At 40.6% G+C, this 23,153-nt stretch overlaps 1 protein-coding gene and 1 pseudogene across 1 annotated transcript in view; one reads left to right on the top strand and one right to left on the bottom strand.

Moving 5' to 3' along the window:
* Cfap54 (cilia and flagella associated protein 54) overlaps nt 1–23,153 on the bottom strand; it is a 353,322-nt gene that overhangs the window by 278,704 nt on the left and 51,465 nt on the right. Inside the window, exons 13-19 of the mRNA XM_023716586.1 lie at nt 18,008–18,142; nt 16,752–16,902; nt 13,871–13,947; nt 6,582–6,710; nt 6,060–6,192; nt 3,836–3,922; nt 3,619–3,740 (exon numbers count right to left, since the gene is read on the bottom strand). Coding sequence (XP_023572354.1) covers nt 3,619–3,740; nt 3,836–3,922; nt 6,060–6,192; nt 6,582–6,710; nt 13,871–13,947; nt 16,752–16,902; nt 18,008–18,142 — 834 coding nt within the window. The remainder of the gene's footprint in view (nt 1–3,618; nt 3,741–3,835; nt 3,923–6,059; nt 6,193–6,581; nt 6,711–13,870; nt 13,948–16,751; nt 16,903–18,007; nt 18,143–23,153) is intronic.
* Nucleotides 251–1,073, top strand: LOC101584314 (annotated as a pseudogene).

The following is a 23,153-nucleotide window of genomic DNA, read 5'->3' as shown; positions in this document are numbered from 1 at the left end:
GGGGGAGGGACTGAATTGCCATAGCAGTGAGATGGAAGCACCAGTGTCCTCAAGGCAAAGAGCCAAGGAAGCATCTCCTGATGGATCTGAACACAACCTAGAAGTCTTCCAATGAAGGCCAGAGGCTGCTTGGCCTTATCAGTTCCAACTACCAGCAGCAGTTTGGTGGTGTCCGCCCTGGCTTGCGGCTCTCGCAGCGCCCTCGCCTGTTCTTAGCCTCAGGAAGCCTAAGCCGGCCGCCTTTACTCCTTCCTCGTGTGCAGCTGCTTCGTCGTGACTCCATCACCATGTTCGAGGCTCACCTGGTCCAGGGCTCCATCTTGAAGAAGGTCCTGGAAGTGCTGAAGGACCTCATCAATGAGGCCTGCTGGGACATCAGCTCGGGCAGCGTGACCCTGCAGAGCATGGACTCGTCCCATGTCTCCCTTGTGCAGCTCACACTGCACTCCGAAGGCTTCGACACGTACCGCTGCGACCGCAACTTGGCCATGGGGGTAAACCTCACTAGCATGTCCAAAATACTGAAATGTGCTGGCAACGAAGACACCATCACCCTAAGAGCTGAAGATAATGCAGACACCCTGGCGCCAGTATTTGAAGCATCAAATCAGGAGAAAGTATCCGACTATGAAATGAAGTTCATTGAATTGGATGTTGAACAACTTGGAACTCCAGAGCAAGAATACAATTGTGTGGTAAAGATGCCTTCTGGTGAGTCTGCACATATATACCGCGACCTTAGTCACATCAGAGATGCTGTTGTGCTATCCTGTGCCAAAGATGGAGTGAAATCTTCTGCAAGTGGAGACTTGGAAATGGAAACATTAAGTTGTCTCAAACCAGTAATGTTGACAAAGAGAGAGAAGCTGTTACCATAGAGATGAATGAGCCTGTTCAGCTAACTTTTGCACTGAGGTACCTGAACTTCTTTACAAAAGCCATACCACTGTCCGCTACAGTAACACTCAGTATGTCTGCAGATGTACCCCTTGTTGTAGAGTATAAAATTGCTGATATGGGACATTTAAAGTACTATTTATTTGGCTCCCACGATTGAAGATGAAGGATCCTAGACGTTCTTAAAATCAAGAAAGTAAAACTCAGTTCTTCAAAAACTGCTTCTGAGATGCATTTCTTTTATCACCAAATTTGTACCTGAGTATATATGTAGATATTATTTTCTGTAAATAACCTATTTTTTTTTCCTCTTCTCTACACTTGTTTAAAGAGGTCCAGAGTTAAATCTTGTTGCTAGCCTAGAAATACTGCCTTACCTAAATATTCTGGGTGATTTTTATAACAAAAGGGCTTGACTGTATTTTTCAATTTAAATAAAGTTATTTGAATTTCAGATGTCCCAGGACTACATTCTAGTATAAATCCATTTATGGAGATAGGTTATTTTAAGTGTAATAAGTAACCAAAACTTTTAGGGAAATTCATTGTCAAATATTTTAGTATGTAATTTGAACTCAAAAGCAAACAGGAGAGTAGACAATTACTTTAATCATTTTAGCAAAAATTCACTTTCAGAAACCTGTTGTGCCCAAAGGCATGTGGTTCATAAGGTTTGGATTGTTACAGGGCACTGCTTTAGCAGAGAGAATCAAGAGGCTTGGAAGCTTTGGTAAATCTACACAGGGGCCTGAGCCTGAGGAATCTTCTCTTTTTTTTTTTTTTTTTTTTCCTTCAGAACCAGGGATTGAACTCAGGCCCTTGGCTTGCCAGGCAAGCACTTACTCTACTGAGCCATCTCCTCAGCCCCATAAGGAGTCTTAACTACAAAAATCTATTGAGTGTCCTTGTTTAGGACTTCACTCCCTTAAAAGATGAAATGATGTAAATCCTGTGGATGGTGGATCAACTTAGAAAGTGCAGACTGCAGTTATGAAGGAACACACAGAAATACACTCCTCACTGCTGAGGGGCGCCACACGTTTAATTGGTTTACTGTTACGATGCGATGCTTTTTACTAGCGTGTTTTGTGCTTGGTGAGGACTAAGTGGCCAACATCTTTGTTGTCACAGTACCTGGACTGACCACTAGTTTATGGGGCAGTAGAACTTCTATATCTGACAGTCATCGTTGATTACTTCGTGCCATGGATCTGGGAAAGATGGGCTACATAAATGCCTAATAAGTTGTCACAGCTGTGGGGCTGTATTTGTTAGGCCCCGATTCAAGCATACTTTATGAGATATAAACTATCTTAATAAACTTTAAAAAAGAAAAAAAAACTACCCAACACTACCCTGAAACTACCTCCAAATGGTGGTAATTCAAATTCAACAAATAAACTTTGTTGAATAAATTTTATAAAAGAAAATTAATAGAATAAATGAGATAATTCTTCTACTGTGCTTTCAATCTCATCCTCTTTCCTCTCTGATAGGACTCTATGTATTCACTGCTCTGTATTCTCCAAGATTTGATCTACTTTTCCCCTTCCCTTATCAGCCAAGTTACCTGCAGCATTTCCCTCTGCCAGTCCTTCAGCCCATGCTACGGGCTGGATTGGGAGCATCCCCCAAAGGCACATGTGGAAGTCCCGGCCACCATCCTAGGGCCCTGCTGGGGGTCTCTAGTAGGTGGGGCCTAACTGAGGAGTCTGGTTATTGGCAGTGTGCCCTCAAGGGCAACAAGAGCCCAACCTCTGTTTTTCCTTCTTCTCTTCTCCTCCCCTCTTCTTCCTCTTCATCTTCTCCTTCTTTTTCTTCTTCTCCCTCTCTCTCTCTCCCTCTCTCTCTCTCCCTCCTCCTCTCTCTATTCTGTTGTTATCACTACTTCCAAGTTTCCTCTGCCATGAATTCCCTCCAGGCTCTATCCTCTTGCCTGCCACAGGACCAAATGAAACAGGAACAAGTGACCACAGACTAAAACCTTGGGAACCGTGAGCCAAAGTAACCCTTTCTGCTATTTATACTGCTTATCGCAAGTGTTTCGTTGTGGTAATGGAGAGCTAACACAGCCAAATCTAACTTTTATAGTTTGTACACAGGGGCAAAAATGAAGAAGATCCCACAACTTGGACAATGAGTTCTATTAGGAAGTTAAACAAAATTCAACATATAATGAATTAGCAGAAAGACCTAACAACCTCAGGCCAGAGTATGTACCAATTAAAGGAATCAAAAGGGATGACGGTGAAGTTCAGTCATACAGCAAGTGCTCAGCATAAGGAGACCCTGAATTCAGTTCCTGGCACCTAAAGAAAAAGATGTCAACAGCAAGAGGAATGGCACACATTCTCAGGTTGGCAGCATCCACCTGAGAGAAAAAGTTCCTCAGCCAGCAGGCTTTAAGCTCTTTAATTGCAAGGTAAGCAGCCCAGTGGCTGGCACAGTTCACTCCATAATTCCCTCCCTTTGACTCCTTCTGATGTCATGTGGCCTCCTACGTGGGTTTCACGTCAGTTGTTCCTACAGAGCAAGCATCTCATTTTAAGACACTTCAGGAAGAGAGGTGCAGGTAAGTCCACCTGCTTAGCCAGGAAGAGAGGTTTTCATATAGAAAACCTGAAAGTTCATAAGCAAATGTAAGCACTAAATGATTTCTAAAATAGAGAAACCATTCATTGCAACAGAAGCCATAAGTCAGCACAAAAAAAATACTGTTACCATCAAGAAGTTCCATGAAGATGTAGATGTTGGATCATTCTCAAATATCAAAAGAGCTTTCTGCATTAAGTAAATTGCTTTGGACAGCTTATTTTTCTTTATTTTATTCATTACGCTTAATTCTGCAGAAACAAAAATATTTTCATAAAATGGCAAGATAAAAACTATCATTCAGACTTGGGAAAGGGGGGATATAGGTTATCCCAAACTTAATTACCTGTGAAGCAGCCAGTGTTTCCAGATTGTTTTAACTTCTCTGAACTTTTGGTAGAAATATTTTCACTAATAGGAGAAACCTGCAAAACTGAAGGAGATGACTGTCGTTATAATTAGGTTTGTGTCTCAGGTAGGGTATATTTTTAAACATTGAAGAGTAACTATTTGTAAAATTACTGCTTCCTCTGTGTGTGGCATCTTTTGTTCATTAATAGATAAAAATATAAGTAACTGTGGTGCAATTTTACTGTCAAAAACTTTTTTTAGCTGGCTGTGGTGGTGCATGCCTGTAATCTAGAACTGCAGAAGGCTGAGGAAGGATGATTACAATTTCAAGCCCAGCTTGGGCATCTCAGCAACTTGGCAAAATCTTGTCTCAAAAATAAAATATCAGAAAAAGGCTGTGGATGTGACTCAGTAAGAAGACCCAGGGTTCAATCTCCAGCACCAAAAAGTAGAAAGAAAAAAAATTAAAAACCTCTTTTGTTTGCCACCTTTTAACTCAAAGCATAGAAGTTCCAAGTTACAAAAAAAGAAAAAAAAAAAAAAAAAAGATTGTCCATATCATCTTAAATAAAATTACCCTGAAGGTGAACTCTGTTCACTTCCTTTTCCATAAAGGATACATTGCAAGTCCTGATCCCAACCAGTTCTCAGAACTGCCCGCAGCTTTTCTGGGCAAACTGTGTCACCATGGTGTTTGCAAAAGCCCCCCACTACCATGTAAACCCAGGAACAGGCCCGTGCAAGCCTGTTAGCTAAAGCACAGGCAGCTCAGCTATGGGCGCAGGTGCCCAAGCGGGAGTGCCCAGCGTGGCCATCCAGCTGGAAGAATGCGGATGAGGGGAAGAGGATGAGCTGGACCCCATGGAGATGGAGACGGCGGCGGTGACACTTGATTCTCAGGTCACGAGACCGGGCGGTATTTCCTTTCTGTCCCTGGAGGGATGCAACTGTGCAGCAGTACAAATCCCTTTTTTGAGTTTTACTAACTTGTGCTAATAATGCACTTGAGGCATCGTGGCTTGGCGACTGACAAGACAAACACACACCCTGCAAGGACATGAGGTCTCCTTAACAGCAAAGGGCAAGGAAACGTATCTGCATGCGGCTGGCAGTGCAAAGCAGAAAATAATGCTGCATTCTCTCGGTACCAGGGTATTGTGAGTGCGACTTAAGCTTTCCTGATTACAATGGAGATAAGATGGCAACAGTACTCGCAATGCCACATACAGATGAGGCACATTTAATACGATGGTCATCAACAGGCAACCACTGTCAAGTTCCTGAATACGAATGACAAAAATAGTATTTAGGAACATTCATCTGGCAGCGGCATGCTGTAGTGAAGAAAGCAGGCACAAAGTGACAATCTGTGCTAGGGTGGCAGGCCTACAAAGAGAAGAAAAACTCAAAAGGAACCAGAGCACTGAAAGAAATAATAACTAACTCCACATTTAAAATTGAGCACAAGTGTATCATCAATAACTTTAAGCGGTTTTGGACTTTAAAAAAAAAAAAAAAAAAAAAAACGCATTTGTCCTTCAAAGACTCGTGGATGTCAATTAGAAAACCCACGACCCAGCAGCAGCCCGGCGAGGACGTAACCCCTACCTCTCCACTAAGGAAGATAATTGTGCTATTAGGAGAGTCACCGGCCAGTTTCTTAAAGAAAACCCAACACAATGCTTCTATTCATGTTCTGCAATACATTCCTGAGCCACATCTTTTCAACCCAAAGAGTGCTTAAGAATATTATTCTAAGGAACCTCATTTAAGCATCAGAAAATCTTTATCTAGTTTTCAATTTATTTTTGATGACACAGGGATATTTTAACATTATCTGCTTCCCTCCTTACCCAGCAGGTCATAAAGGAAACAGCTTTTCAGACTATTTAAATGTTTAAAATAAAGTGTAAAAGAGTAACAATATACAAGGATAAAAATGATGAAAACAGGGATCTTGATAGGAACTAAATGCTTACAATGGAATTAAAATATCAATAATTTACTGTAAGTCAAACAATCATAATTTTAAACAGCTTCCTGAGTGATCTGATATGCAAAGTATATAGCAATAATAAAAAGTATCAAATGGTATGAGAAAAGAAAAATAATCAAAGTTATCTGGAAAACAATAAGAATAAAATTACAAATTAAATTGGTTCTATATTTCAACTGTGCTTCTCACAGACTCTGTAGTTATTTGGTTTAATGACTACTACCTTGCAGTTGGTCAAGAAGTAGAACAGCTATTCGGTGCTGAGCTTGAATTAATTCAAGATGTAAATCCATCACAAAACTATTTTCGGAGATTGGTTTGTAAGTGTCTCCATCTACATCATGGGAACACTTAGACTAAGCAGACCAAAATAAAACAGAAAGAAACACAGTTATCAAAGCACACTACAATAAAACAATGTAGTTAACAAAACACACTAAAAATAGCTGTACCCTATTATTTTACTCAGGTGACTGTCTCACTCAGAGGTATTAAATTCTGCCCAGTTTGTGACTCTTTGCAACTGCCTTGCTTGTAATAAATACGCTCTTAGAATTCACCAGTGTCCTCTTCATTGACAAGCTCAGAGATTACTTATTTGCCTTCATGTCTTCTGGGAAGAGGGGTATTTCTGGCCTGCGAGAGGAACACTACCACAAGCCATGCTTTGCTAACCTACCTGAAGGGCAGCTCTCCTCCCGGTTCCGTAAAACATCAAGCTAATGTCAGACATTTCCGTCCTTACCTTGACATAGCAGTGGTCGATCACCGACGATCCATCTGGCAAAGTAGTTAACATGCAATTCAGATTCATTCTATCAATTGCCTTGTCAAGCAGTTCATAAGCAAAAAACAACTGTTCCTCAGGTGTTTTCTAAAATAATTTTATAAACAAAAAGAAAATGAAAACTTAAGAAAAATCTCCATGTTCTTTTAACAATAATCCAAAATCAAATAACAGAAATTTAAATAGTGAACCCAAAGCAGCAGTGCTGTGTCTTGACAATCTGACTAAATGACAAGAACTATCAATGCAGATGAAAACAATTAATACATAGCATCATTTTTCCAAGTATAAATTAAATTTCGTTCACAAATATATATGAAACTTCTATCTACTGTTTTCAAAATTCTGGTTCTAACAAATGTACACATAAATTTTAAAAATAGAGCCAATATAATTTGTCTTATACATTTAATCTCTTAGCTAAAAATTTTGATAGAATCCATCAAATTCAATGGTCTACCTCATAATTTTCAAAACTCAAATAGTTTCCAAATATAATTATTCTCACAGGGAAACAAACACAATAACTTAAAGAGCAATCAGTTTTGTTCAAGCTTTAAATTTTCTCAATTTTTCCAGAACTTCCTAAGGAAATAAAGCATATATATATATATATATATGCACATGTGAGTTCGCTCTCAAATATATACAAGATATCCATTATATATGTAACGGATATATTCATCAATTAAGCTGAAACCTTCTGTATAACTGCCCCCTATCCTTGAGCTTGGTTTTACTATTTTTTGCATGTTTTTAAATATTTACTCTATGTGTTCTTGTAACAGTATACAGTATCTCTGTGCATACTCTATAAATTCTCTTATAAAATTCCACAGGCCGATTTTATTTTTTTTTCCCTCAACCATATGTAGCTGAAACTTATTCAAGCTGGCATATGCAACTCAGTGAGTCGAGCAGGGTTTGGTTATGAACGCAGAACTACTCTAGCTGTTCCAAGCACAGAATCAGAAGTGTCCCTCGCCGTTGGAAAGCATGTGGCATCAAAGATCAAGAAAGTGCCAGAAATGATTTTGCTTCACGTGATTCTCACGAGCTCACTCAGGAGCTTCCACAAATCTAAGAATCCAGGAGGCAGGTGACAACGACCTCAAGCACCTACTGGACTGTGCACTGAAACAGTGGGACACAGAAGCCTGCTCAGTGTGATTGGTAAGTTCCATCTGCCACTGCAAAGTGAGAACTGTCATTCCTCTTCTACATAACAAATTTGTGCAAATGTCCCCCTGTTGGAAGATTAACCACCTAGAGCTATGTGGCAGTAGATGCTGAAGTGTAATTTCACATCTCTTCACATCCCCTGTAACTCAGAGGGCACTACAGGCAGGGAGGCAGGCAGGCCACACTGACCCTAGTTCACTCGTCCTCAGAGCTGCCAAGGACAGGTGCTAAAGAACACGCCACAATCACCCCTCACCTGCGGAGGGGCATCTGATTGCTATCCCTACAGACACTGCAGCGCACGGAACATGCCTGTGACTACAGATGTATTTTCTTCTTTTTCTATTCATCTAAGACTCATGAGCAGAAGACTGGCAGACATTCTTATGCAATTACAAGAATAAAAGGATCACTTTTAAACTTTTACAGTAGGTATAACATTCACGGGGTCCGCAGACAATCCTCTTGATCAGACGGGGACAATTTCTTGCAGCTCTAACTACTAAGAGTTACACTACAGATTTTCAAATGTTAAGTCTGCATTCCTAGAATATAATATACACAATTTTATTATATATAACCAAAAGATTCAAAGGCTTGACGAGCTTCCTAAGCAACCCAAGTAGTAGAAAGCAAATAACCAGCCAACCTGAGGACAGGCCCAAGGTTTTAAATCTTTATTTAGGACACAATTTCTCCTATCTACTCTTCTCCCAGACCCGAGTTGAGATATTTCCTTATAGAAACAGGTTTTCCTAGTTACACCTTTTCCTAGGAGGCGGCTTCGGTAGGGTCTGACTTCAGGTAGGAGTCCGAGCCACCCCCATCTCTTGTCCCTGGGTGGCTCCAGCCCGGAAGCTACCTGGTAACTAAGCTCGCCAACCCTGCTGTAGCGCCCATTTTAAGAGAATCGTTCTAGTGTTCAATTCCCTATTCTGGCACTTACTTTACTTTCTTGTGAGCTGTGAAATATACTGAGAATATCTGTTCATTTCTGTCCAAAATTTCTGTATTTTAGTAGGAAGACTCATCTAGGTTGCCACTTGGCCAGAAAACAGGGGTCTATCCGGATACCTCTGTAGCATCAAAAGCTTCAAGACCGCTCTCCCCACACACGCACACTATTGCCATTACCATGGCTACCACACTGGCTTCCTCTCAGCATCTCCACCACCAGCCCAGCTAACAGTTGATTCAAACATGCTCCAAGTATGGGGCCAAATGCTTTACCAACACTAATCATTTGTCAGCCCCGTAAGATATGCTTATTAGTTATCATAAATTATTGAAGACTATTTAAACTGTTCTAAGGGGGCCAGCGAGACAGCTCAGTGGACTAAGTGCCTGCTTAGGCAAGCACAGGGGCTGGGTTTGATCCCTGGCACCACATGCCGCTCCGGCCATGCCCCTGGGCACGCTGAGCATGTGACTGAGTCTGGGTGTGGTGGCACACGTATTCCCAGTGCTGGGGAGGCTGTAAAAAGGAGGATCACTACAAGCTTGAGCTGCGCTGCATAGTGAGACCCTGCAAAAAATACAAAAAAAAAAAGCTTAGGGCTGGGGATATAGCTCAATGGCACAGCACCTGCACTGCAAGCAAGAAGTCATGAGTTCAATTCCCAGTACCAAAAAAAAGTTCTGTCATGTAATCACAATAGTACCTCATATGTATTTTAAATAGTAGCTTGTCAACCCAAATGCCCATCAGTTGAGAAATGGATAAAGAAGATGTGGTATTTTTACATGATGGAGTATTATTCAGCCATAAAAAGGGATAAATTTGAGGCTTTTATTGGTAAATGGATGCAACTAGAGACCATACTCTTAAGTGAAATAAATCAGACCCACATGTGCAAACACCGGTTTGTCTCCCTAGTGTAAGAACCTGAAGGAGTGAATAAAATGTGAAGGGTACAATAGACACTGTGACGGGAATCAATCTGTCCAAAAGGAGGAAATTACTGAGATGAGAAGGACAGGAGAGGGAACGGGGGAAAGAGATACAGCTATGTAAGTACGCAGGATCGCTTGGGTAATTGTCCTGTGGATTTCTGCTGGTCTGTGGAGAGGAGCAGTTAATAGTTTTTGTCTTCTTTTTCTTTTCTTTTTTTTTTTCTCTTTCTCTTTTCTAATTTCATGACTTTGTTTCTCCTTTTCTTTCTTTGTCTAATTTTGCATGCATATACCTGGTAATCTAAACCACTAAACTGAAGAAAACACTATGCAATACAACCAACACTGTCAAATTCACATTATTTTGCTCAGTGAAATTCTGTATCATTTCTAATTTTTTATTACTTTTCATATTCTCTTTAAAAAGTAAGTACATACATAAAATCAAATAGTGGCTCACACACGCACACAACAGGTAACGCGTCCCACCACAGGCTCTTCCCGCAAGCATGCGCACTGTCTACTCTCTCTTCAGTGCTCAGCCTTTCCCCCACTTCCCTCCCCTCAGTGGGCTATGAGAACCCTAAGTTGAAATTCAATGATCTACAGGAAACATACAAAACAAAAAAGTCCCACACAGTCAGTAACTGCAGTATACCAGACACTGGCTTCTATACAAATAACCCATTTAAACAGGGTGACAAACCAGTGGACTGGTACTGCTGTAACTTCACAGGAGGGGTCAGCCAAGCAGTACGTGATGAAGATCTGATTCCACGCCCTGCAACAGCAAGCGCTGGGCTGCAGCGCACACCTCTGCGTCTCGTGCAGCACTCCCTTCTGTGGCCTCCAGTCACCCTCCGTGGCACAGCATGAGGGCCAGGGGATCACAGTGCTGTCATGAACGACTTGTGTCAGAATCTTGACCAAATCTCAGCTAAGGGAGGATGCACTCTTCAATTTAAATAACAATCACTCAAGAATGGGCTAGTTTCTTTGTTGTGGGAACACTGACACCTTCTAACAAATCCATTTCACTTGGTGGTAAGAGCCAAAAGAATTCCCGTCTCCAGCCAAAAGCTGGTGCTTTCCAACTTCCACTAGGAGCCCTGTTCCTACCGAAGGTGTCTCAGAGAAGCAGAGCCCATCCACGGAGCCATTGGCTTTCAAATTCTTCACTGGACTTGAAGGACTTTTAAGAGCCTCATACCTGAATGAGCCTGACTGAAGACTGTCTGGAGTGAGTGAGGAGGGGCTGTGTGTGTCGAGAACTGCAAGAGACCCCCAAGGAACTACTTCAGATGCCTGCTGCCCCTCCCCACTCCAGGGTATGTCAGGCTCCAGGCCCGTGACAGGCCTTCTGAGGGGACGCAGAGCAGCATGAAGAACTCAAATTTGTAGCCCTGAAGCTTAAAACTAGAAGATAAACATTTATATGAGAAAGAAAATTCAGAATTAACACCCCTCTTCATTCTATCCATTCCTGACATTTGATTGGTACCCAGTCAAATTAATTTTAGCAACTATGGAAGAAGTGTCAACAAAATTAAATTTTTAAATTAGCACTTGTTTTTCTGTTTCAAAGGGCTACCACAGGTGAAGGTGATAGAGGCAGGTGACATATTATTAAAGGTCCACTGAAGTTTCTGTATGTCCATACACTAGAAAAATATCATTTATAAAACACTGAAATACATGTGTATAAATGCACTTTGTGTAAATATACTGGGAACTCTTAAATCAACAGGCAACACAGCCCTTGAGGGCAAAACACCTAATTCAAACACCACTTACGTGTGACTACGAACAGGAGTGCTGTGAAAATGAACACGGTGGCTACACAAATCAGCTTAGGTTGCAACTCACAAATATGACACTGAGAGTGAAAAGCAAGCAGAAGACAAATACACACAGTATGACACTGTTTGAATAAACTTTAAAGTAGGCAAAGCAACATTCTCTACTGCCCGAGAATGCATATGTAGGTAACAAAGCAGTAAAACACCTATAATCAGCATTCCTGAGGTCAGGAGTGAGTTCTAGATGGGGGAAAGGTCAGGAATACGGGAGGAGCGGAGGGGGTCGCTTCGTCTGGGAGACTGCCCTCCAAAGCCTTGGGCTCCCTATCTGCAGACTCTGCCAAGCACAGGGCAAAAGCAGATGGAACACTATACTGAACATGTTCCAATTTCTTTCTTGCTATTATTTCCCTAACAACACAATAGAAGGGGCTGAGGATATAGCTCAGTGGCACAAGTGCCTGCCTGGCAAGTACGACCACTTAAGTTTGATTTCCATTACAAAAAAAAAAAGCCACCATAAGAACTATTTCCAGGGTTTGCCAAATACTTCAGCAGATTAAAACGCCTGCAAGCAAACCCAGGGGCCAGGCGGTAGATCCAGGACCTGCGTGCTGCCCCCTCCCCTCCCCTCCCGCACGCACACACTGAGATGGCAATTGAGACTGGGTGTGGTGACGTGCGCCTATAATCTCAGTTCTTGGGAGGCTGTAACAGGCGGACCACTACAAGTCCAATCTAGTAGTGAGGCCCTGAACACCCTGTAGGCCCTCCCCTAAAATACAAAAAAAAAAGAACTTTTTCCATAACACACTGTATTAGGTTATAAAAGTAATCCAAATAAGTATGTGGGAGAGACTGCCCAGGTTATATGCAAGTACTATGACATTATAAATGGGGCTTCAGCACTGTCACGGTTCAGTATGGGTCGGAGGCCTGGAACCAATTTCCCATGAATGCTAATTATACTGTAACACTTTCTTTCCTAAGTTAGCAGATGAAGAAATGGCCCTTCATTACAACTGTGCTCACTTCACAAGCACTCATAGTAAAATGAGGAAATAATTTTTTTTTAATGTATTTAGTAAAGAGTCTACAGGGTCTCACTATACAGATCAGACTCATAATGATCCTGTTTTCAGCCTCCCAAGCGCTGGGATTACAGGCTTGTGTCACCATGCCCAGTCTCAATCAGCATCTCTGCACACCCCAGTGACAGGGCCAGTAACGCACAGCAGGGATCAAACCCCCGTCCCTTTACCTGCCTAAGCAGGCACTTTAATCCGCTGAGCTATCTGGCCAGCCCTGCTCTTTGTAACTGTAGGCCATATACTTCAAATGGATTATTTTAACTATAGCAATTATAAGAGTAAACATTTAGCAAAGGGAAAATGCTGATAAAGTGATCTTTAAAAAAGCTACTAAGAATGCTACTATGTCTAAAAAATGTAAGACCTGAAGACATGGAAAGATAGTATTTCTATCAGTATACAACTTACAGATATTTGGGGGTTTTTTACATCTTCAGTTTAAAATTATACTTTAGAAATTAAATCAGGCAAAACAAACTATGACTCGCCAGCTTCCTGTCTTGTATAGTATTGAGAGCAGTCTACGCAACACTAGCATCCCAAGTTGATAGTCCACTGGAGTTCAAAGAGTTTTTGTTCTCCAATAATGGAGCGCGCGGTATTCTGTATCTCCTTACAGCACCACGGCACTCAAAAATAAGCCAATGCTTCAGAGACATCGCACTGTGAAAAAAGGCATTGTGCTTCCAAAGTCACTTGGGATGCTTGACCCTGGCATTCTTTTCTGAAGCTCAGTGCTTAGCATTACCTGGGACAGTCTGCAAATGTCATTCTAGATTTTGCCTGTAAACAAATGAATATTTATCACCTGTACAAGGAAGTTCCCACAGTACACTGGGTAAAGCAGTTCCCCAGACTTCCACTTGGATCTACAAGGATACAACCCATCAGAAATAACTCAAACATCATTTAAGGAGAGGAGAGCCACTGGTCTCCTGCAGCCCCTCTCTCCTCCTGCGCTCCCAGAGGCTCCCACCCCCACAGCCTCAGCTGATCCCACCACACTCCAAGCAGATGGGAACTCATTCAACAGAAGCACTGCTGAGCAACCTCACTGTATAAATCTATGCATCACAATGCACTCAAGAGAGTGTGCGAGTAAACAGAATCATAAACCTGGTTAAAAGTTGGTAAACTTAACTTTTTGCTAGAGTAAAATTCAAAGGTAAAAAAAAAAGTCCTCAAAATTTTAAATATATACAGGTCATAAATTTATAAATCAAATTTCATTTACAAAGCTGATATGGAAAATAGCTATATTTGTTGCCATATGTTATAATACCTTTAATATTGGGAGCACTTCCAAGATTCCTCTGGGGATCCCATAGACTTCTTCATAATCTTTTCTTAGGGATGTGTCTGGAAATGAGAGAAGGAAAAGAAGGTAAAAAGGAAGGGGGAAGAGGAGCAAAAGGGAATAAAAGGAAAGAAGGGAAGAGAAATGAAACAGAGAGAAGCAGAAACAAAGAGAAAGAAGAAAGGACCGGGGGAAGAAAGAAAAATGTAAGTATGGAAGAATAATAATCACAGAAAGCATGCTAAACTGGTCATACTTTAATTGTTCAATTATTTAATGATCTTAGAAATGATCCAGTCTTAGAATTGGACTGAATGCCCAACTGTTTATTTCATGTAACTAAACATTTTCTCTCTGAAAAGCAACATGAAAGCATCTTGCGCACCCTGATAGGGACCCATGGCACACGCCTGTAGCTACTTAGGAGGCCAAGGCAGGAAGATGCCCTGCATCCAGGAGTCTGAGATGAGCCTGGGCAACATAATCAGACCCATCCCCGAAAAAAGAAGCACTTTGAAATACAACAAACTAAATCCAGTTCTCTTGATTAATGTAATATGATAGAGGTTGGTCTTCCTATACCCATTACAAAATTTATTTTAAAACACTCAGAAAAGACCAGCACAGAAGCCTTCATGAATTGAGACAAAATATCAGAAAAGATCACTGTGAATGAGAGAAGTATCAATTATAAATATTTACATAGCAAAATTAATTTTTTTTTTGTATTTTACTACAAAGTCTACAGGATCTCACTGCTAAATCGGACTCATAGTGATCCGCTTGTGTTCAGCCTCCCAAGTGCTGGCGTTACAGGCACACATCACTACCCCAGGCTCATTTACCATCTCAGCACGCCCTGGGGGGTGGGGCCAGTACAGCATGCCAGGGATCCAACCCTGGCCACTGGGCTCTGCCTAAATATGTGCTTTAATCCGCTGATCTATATGGCTAGCCCTTTAATTTCTTACCTTAAAATTTATTTAATAATTCAACACTGAAATTCATATTACTTTGTTAAGTGAAAATCTGTATCAATTGTAATTTTTTCTGTTTTAATTCTGATTTGTACCCTTTAAAAAATAAAAATAAAGGGCCAGGGAGATGGCTCAGTAGAATAAGCATTTCCCTGGCAAGCGCAAGGGCCTGAGTTCAATCCCCAGTTGCACAAAAATAAATAAATAAATAAATAAATAAATAAATATTTTCTTTAAAAATTCAAGGTAATAACATATTACTTAATAAGGAACCTAAGAAGTATCTTGAAGCAGACAATCATAATACACAATGTTTTATGTGGTAATAAAGTGATGAGAATAATACTTAGAAATTTCATCTTCATATATGTAAACGCAAGCAACCCTTCTTTATATCAACATAGAAGTTGATAAGTGGATTGTTTGAATATCGATTAATTCCTAGACATGAAACATTGTAACAAAAAATTGATACTTCACACTGTGCTTGATCTGTTTATAATTAAATTGCATACAACAATAGTTTTCTGAAAGTAACTGAAGCAACAGAATCAAGTAAGGATTACATTTTAAAAAGAAGAAAAATAAAATTGAGTCTTTTGCTTCCAGTAACAAATAATCTAGAAAAATTCTCCTGGCTGGAGAAAAGCAAAAAATATGTTTCTGTTTTTGTTTTTAAGATCTGGGGGGCCAGTGAGATAGCTCAGTGGTCTAAAGCACCTGGTTAGGCAAGCTCACACAAGTGCAGGGACCACAGTTCATTCCCAATACCGCATGCTGCACCAGCCCTGCCTCCAGGGTGGGCTGAGCAGGCCATAAATAAATAAATACATAAATAAATAAATACATAAAAGCTGCAGGTTAAGAAAGTAGTGAAACAATAAAGACAAAGTGGGAAGGGAGCGCACAGGGCAGAACGACAGGAGACCTGTGTCTGTCCCCCCCACCCCACCCCCGGAGCTCAGAGGGAAGCTGAGCAGCTAGGCGGTGACTTGACAGCCAGGAAGGGCTGAGGCAGGAGAGTTAGAAAAGTTATAAATACAAACAAAAATAAAATCTAGGACGCGGATCCATTGCACAGATATTTGCTGGAGTTCCCACACCGCATCGGCCTGTGGGGGCGAGGTGGGGGGCACCAGCCCATGGGGGCATCAGCCCATGGGGGTGAGGTGGGGGGCCACCAGCCCCGTGGGGGCGAGGTGGGGGTGGGCACTGGCAACCTAAACACGTTCTCTTCCTTCCAGAAGCACCAGCTGTCCTGAGAAATGAAGAGGGAAAAAATGAAAGGGGTAAAGAGGAGGAATGGAAGGCAAAAAAATAAAGAAGAATGAGAAAGGAGAGAAAGAGGAGTAAGCGTAAGTAGAAATGGAGAAGGGAAACATCAGGAGGAAAAGGGAAAAACATGGGCCACCAAAGCATCCAGTGTACAACCTTTTCCTTTTTCTTTTTTCTTTTTTTTTTTTTTTTTGGGGGGGGGGCAGAACCGGGGATTGAACTCAGGGCCTTGTGCTTGCCTGAGAAGCATTTATTCCACTGAACCATCTCCCTGGCCCTCTTCTTTTCTTTCTTTCTTTTCTCTGTTTTTTCTTTTGAGACAGGGTCTCACTATGTAACTTGGGCTGGCCTTGAACTCACTTTGTAGCCCACGCTGGTCTCGAACTTGCAACAATCCTCCTGAGTGCTGGGATTAGACACGTGCCACCACACCTGCGTTAGCATCCCTTGAGGAGACCTCTCTAGTTCCTCAATGCTGGCTGTGTGGTGAATAAAGCACGACGCCAGATCGCCTAGCTTCCATTCATAGACATCATCCTGTACCCTAATGTACGCTTATATATTCCCGTTTGTAGACTGAGATATTCACAGCCTCATATTCTTCAATATTTTACCTAGAGACTTTTTAAATTTTCCTCTTGGGCTTCCTAAAATCTCTAATATCTCAGTTAATCTTAACGTGACCTCTGCTACCACCACAAAGTCAATGTCTTCCCTTTTACAGCTGTGAATCACTTCGTGTATCTGCCACAGAAGATGCACCCACTGAAAGAGAGAACACAGGCGGCGGGATCAATTAAAATGTCTTACATTTTAGCAAAGTCACATTTTCCAAAACTTTGAAATCACCAGGTAATCAAAATGAAATGTCACGTAGTTCTCCTTAGTAATGTATCTTAGTCATAAATGATATAAAGTGGGCTGGGAGATAGCCCAGCAGCCTAAGTACCTGCCTGGCAAGTACAAGGTCCTGAGTTCGATCCCTAGTACCACAATAAACAAACAAATAAATAAATGAGTGATTTCAAAAGATGCTATTTAATGATAAATCTGTTAATATATAAATTCATAAAGAAGATTCACTTGTTTATAGTCTGCATATTCATAATGGCAAATTCATGATGTACTACTTTACACATCAGTTAATATTATTTGAGTATTATCTGCATCCTCAAAGTCATTCTCTCCTCAAGGCAGCTATGCGTGGTCACCATCAAGGTCTTCCAGGTTTCCAGGCTGCACTCTAGGTGCCTCACGAACTGACTTTCATGCCTGTGTTCACAGAGTTCAGCACAGAAAACCACCTATCGCCCTTTGCACCTTAAGATGACAAAACAATATTCATGCACCCGCATCATTACTTAAGAAAGTACATGACTTACAAAACCTCACCTGTGCATGCTAATGAAGCTACTCGTAGGAGACTCAGTCAGTAGAGCTGAGCCGGACCATCTGTCTAATGCTTTCAGGCTACTCACATGTTCAACTGTCCTCCCCATGAACCAAACAGCTTTCCAAGTAGTCTAAAAATATTATTGCAGAGGAAGCACTGAAACTCTTACTTGTATTCTCTATTTTGAATCCTATTGAATTTATCTAAGCTCACATGACGTGGGACACACTGTATTTATTCCTTCCTTTAAAACAGAAATATTCTCCCACACTCCGCAAAACAAAACCAGGGCAGGCACACAGGAGCATGTTTTTCAAAAGACTCACTCATTACTGGAAAGATAACTTCTTAACATACATATCTGTAAATGATGTGATTATGCAAGCGAATAAGAAAATCTAGATTTGAAATGTATAAGCAATTTAGATTAATAAGAGGGAAAACATGTTAAAGAAACACAAGATAAAGAATACATACTTTGCTAGTTGTGATTTTCTGGGTGACTTTTGTGTAGTCATTTCTGGACAAACTGATCCGATGCACTCCTGGTTTACACTTTTGCCATAAGAACATTATCATGTCCACAACAATTTCTTTATCAGGCTGAACATTCTGGAACCCAAAGTAATAAAAGTAAATGAATAAAAATAGAAAGAGACAGAAATACGACATTACTGTGTTTCAGGGACACTCTCAGCGCGTTAAAGGAACAACTCATTTAATCTTCATACCAACTCCATAAACTGAGTATTACTACTGTCACCTCTACTTCATGGATCGGCAAACTGAGGCACAAGAAGAGGACATGATTTTTCCAAACATGAAATGACCAGAGAGTGGCAGATCTGAAGGACTGACACCCAAACAATCTAGCTCAAGTACTATTTCTGTCTCTCAAAGAAGAAAAGTCCCAAACATCTGTAGGCACATCTGTACATCAGTGAGTCTCATTCAAGCTTGAAATTTATTTATGTTTCAATTTTTATATATCTTGCATTAAAATAATAAAGAATTAGTGAATAGGAAGGAAAGGCATTATAACCTGAGAGGAAGTTAGGAGTGGATGAAGGACATAGATAAAGACAGAGAGAAAAGGAAGAGACCTTCACACTTGGTATCAACAAATACTTCAAAAGGAGGATGTCGCTCTCAAATCAAACTGGCTCTTATAATGATGTAGCAGAAAACGCCCCTCCCTCCAGCCAATACATTTCAGTTTATTAGCTGCCCAGGTAACAGTTCCTATTTCAGTTCCAGTCGCCAGGATGCACAGCTGCTCACTATGATGCACACTGCAATCATTCTGGGAGTGATTTTTGGTCCATACCTATCAGTGTAAATAAATATGCCTCCAAATCCCAGGCATCATTTTAGTGTTTCTGCTTGTTGCAATGGTCAAGCTCCATCGTCAGCTTGTTAGACTGGGTAATTAGGAAATTACACTTCTGGGTGGACTTGTGAGGATGTTTCCAAAACAGCTGGCATGAAGAACAGCAAACAATGGGGAGATTCATCCTGAAGGAGGGTGGCACCAATCCAAGGTAGAGGAAAAGGCCCAGCCAGCACAATGCTCTTGTTTCCTCTCCATTTCCTGGCTCCCATGAGGTGAGCAGCTCTCTTCAGACACACCTTCCACCATGTTTCTGTCTCCCCACAGTCCTGACACAAAGAAGCTGAGGGATCTTGGACAGAAACCATGACTCAAAGTGAACCCTGCCTCCTTTACTTTGATTTCTCAGATACAATGGTAACTCAGCTCACAAGCTTAATTTGTTTTGATTATTTTGGAGAAGATGGCTGCATTTGTGTTTATGTAGGGAAGATGGCCTTGATTGTGTTTGTCATCTGATGTAGAGTATGAACAGAAGCAAGATTTTATGAACACAAAACAAGTCTGGGAACCAAGATGCCACTGTATTTGGTCACATTAACAAAAAGCTGACTAACACAGCTCTTTTCAAAAAAGTAAAACTAGCCAGACATGTGGCTCACACCTGTAATTCCAGCATTTGGGAGGCTGAGGCAAAAAGATCACTGAGAGTTTAAGCTCAAGGCCAGTCTGGGCTATAAAGTGAGTTGAAGCTATCCTGAACTAGTAAAATCCAGTCTCAAAATGACAAGAAAATAAAAAAGTAAAGTTCCTTATTAAATTTGAATTATAAAGGTAATGAATTTATGATTAAAATATTCCAAATTGAGTTTCTTTGAGGCAACTCTAAAATTTAATTTGATATATATCAAACTTTAGAATATACTTGAGAACATAATAGAGATCCATAGTAATAGGTATTTATTGAATTGAATTCAGTAAAACTAAGATATGTCTGGTTTGTTGTTTTTTTTTTCTGGTATCAGGAATTAAGCCCAGAGCCTTTACACATCTCCAGTCACAGTGTGTGTGTGTGTGTGTGTGTGTGTGTGTGTGTGTGTACATGTGTGTTAAGATGGGATCACACAAAGTCAGCCTACTAACTTGCTCAAGGTGATCCCTACTCTTCTGCCTCAACCTGCCGAGTGCTGAGGTTACTGGCATGGACCACAAAACCTAGTTCATCTATTCAGTTTTTAAAGGTGGACAGATGAAAGTTCCTTACACTTTTAAGCCTTGATTGCTATTTTTTGTTAAGTTCCCCATTATAATTCCATTTGCTACCAAAAACCTTTCTTTCCAAAATTAAATACTTGTCATAGATTTTGACACATTCCAATAAACCCAGAAGAAACAGAAAATAATTTTTTTAATATATTTAGTACAAGGTCTCACTACACAGATTGGACTTGTAGTAATTCTCCTGTTTTTAGCCTCTCAAGCGCTGGGATTACAGGTGCCAGTCTCCTGAAAATATTTTAATAGTAAAACTTTCCAAGTATCTTACTGAGTTTCACTCCATGGGAAAAAGTAAATACACTGCTCTATAATTGTGTGATTTTCAATTTTTTTAACAATGAAGCCCAACTTTCAACTAAAATTCCTTCAAAATCCCTAAACCATATTCAAAACCCATTAACATCAGGTTAGGATGCTACCCTTTGGCTTCTGAGGCACCTCAGAGAAACCTTGAGGATCCCCAGAATTCACTTTTAAAACAGTGCTACAGAAAATGCCTTTTAAAAACTCAACCATCCCTTCATGATAAAAATGCTGATGGAGATAAAGACAGAAGAGCCTTATCTCGAACTGATAAGCAACAAATCCATAGTTGACCTCACAGAGAATGTAGAAAAGCTGAAAGCATCCCCTGCCTGCAAAATCAGGGATGAGTCAAGATTCACTCACCTCTTTAATGTAGCACTCAAACTTTAGCCAGAGAAATCAGGCAAGAGAAAGAAATAAAAAGGATACAAACAGGAAAGAAGAAGTCAAATCAACTCTATACACAGATGATATAATCTTTTACATAGAAAATTCAAAAACCTCCTCCAGAAGACTCCTAGAGCTATAAATGAATTCAGCAAAGTGACAGGTACAAAATACTGCACAAAAATCAAGTGTTTCTGTACACCAGTGATGAACTAAGAAAGAAATCAGAAAAATTATCCTATTCACAACAGCTTTAAAAAGATTAAGTACCTAGGAATCTACCTAACAAAGGAGGTAAAATACTTTCATAATGAAAATTATAGTACTCTGAAGAAAGAAATTAGAAGCAATGCTAGAAAATGGAAAACCATCCCCTGTGCCTTAAGATGGGCATATATTATGCAATTATCAATATCAACAGTTTTCGTAAAACTAGATCAAAATAATCTTAAAACTTTATAGAGAGCCAGAATAGCTAAAGAAATCCTGAGCAAAAAGAAGCAAAGCAGGAGGTATTATGGTCTCAAATTTTAAGTTATAACATGAAGCTACTGCAACAAAAGCAGTACAGTACTGGCACAAACCCAGACATGTAGACCAACCAAACAGACCAGAAGATACAGAAACTACCTCAAGTACTTTTAACCATCTGATCTTTGACCAAGAGACCAAACACATACAGTGGAGAAAAGACAATCTCCTTAACAAACAATGCTGGAGACACTGGGTATCCCCATCAAAGGAATGAAGATAGACCCATATATTCCACACTCTACTAAATCAAATCAAAGTGAATCAAATACCTTGATATACAAATAGAAACATTGAGGGGGCTGAGGAGATAGCTCAGCGGTGTAAGCACCTGCCTGGCAAGCACAAGGAACCAGGTTCGACCTCTGGTACTGCCTGCCGTGTCAGCCCCAAAATCCCAGGCGTGTCATGCCAGCCACTGAAACCAGGTGTGGTGGTTCATACCCATAATCCCAGCATTGCGGAAACTGAGATGGGAGGATCATTATGAGTCCAAGCTGTGTAGCAAGACTTTGTACCAAATACATACATACATGAAACACTGAAAGTGCTGGAAGGTAAATTAAGCAAGATACTTGGGGACAGGGGCATAGGCAATGACTTGCTGCATTAACTCCAATAACACAAGAAGTATCACCAAGAATCAGGAAATGGTATGATATTATCTTAAAAAGCTTCTGCATAGCAAAGGAACAATCAACAGAGTGAAGAGATTATCTACAGAATGAGATAAAAAACTGTGCCAGTTGCTCTTCTGACAGAGCCCTAATATCTAGAGTATATACAGAACTCAAAAAATTTAACTCCCCAGAGCAAATGACGCAATGAGAATATGAGCAAATGAAATGAATACACACTTCCCGAAAGAAGAGGCTCAAGTGGTCAATAAGTACATACAAAAACATTCAACATCGTGAGCCCTTTGCGAGATGAAAATCAAAACATCTCTGGGATTCCATCTTACTCCAGAAAAAAGAGCTATGCTCAAGAACATACACACACAGAAGGAAGGAATGCTAATGCCAAGGAAGGCCGTGGGGAAAACGAGCCCATCTGCACTGCTGATGAGAATGTAAAGCAGCACAAGTGTATGGAGATTCCTCAACAAACTAAAAACAAAAATTCCACTTGATCCAACTAAGCCTTTTCTAGGTATTTAGCCAAAAGAATTAAAGACATCATACTGTCGGGCCAAGGAGATAGCTCAGTAGAATAAGCACCTGCCTGGCAAGCACAGGGCCCTGAGTTCAATCCTCAGTACTGAAAAAAAAAAAAAAAAAAAAAACAAGGAGCTGTTCAAATAGCTCAGTGGATTAAAGCGCCTGCAAGCAGGTGCAGAGGTCAGGGGTTCAATACCCAGGCCTGCAGTGCCAGCCCCACCCCCAGGGCACCCTGAGACAGCAACTGAGACTGGGCAAAGTGGCGCATGCCTGTAATCCCAGCACTTGGAAGACTGTGAACAGGAAAATCACTATGAGTCCAATCTAGTAGTGAGACCCTAAAAACCCTGTAGACCTTTCTAAAAACTATAGGAAAATAAAAAGATCATAATACAGAATAAAAAAGATGTCAAAATACATATATACCCATGCATCAGTGCAAGTCAGATTGCCAAACTCAGAAGGAGCCATCTGCTGAAGGACAGTAAAGAAAATGAGGTGTATTTACCCAAAGAAGTATTATTCATCCATAAAATAGAAAAAATTTAGGTCATTTGCAGAATGGATGGAACTTGAGGCCATAATTTTAAGTGAAATAAGTCAGATGCAGGTTTCTCTTATATAAGGAACT

Source organism: Octodon degus, unplaced genomic scaffold (assembly GCF_000260255.1).
Source record: "Octodon degus isolate 3935 unplaced genomic scaffold, OctDeg1.0 scaffold00004, whole genome shotgun sequence".
NCBI classification, from domain to species: domain Eukaryota; kingdom Metazoa; phylum Chordata; class Mammalia; order Rodentia; family Octodontidae; genus Octodon; species Octodon degus.
Note: the sequence above shows the minus strand (reverse complement) of the source record. Positions and strands in the feature narration are given on the sequence as shown.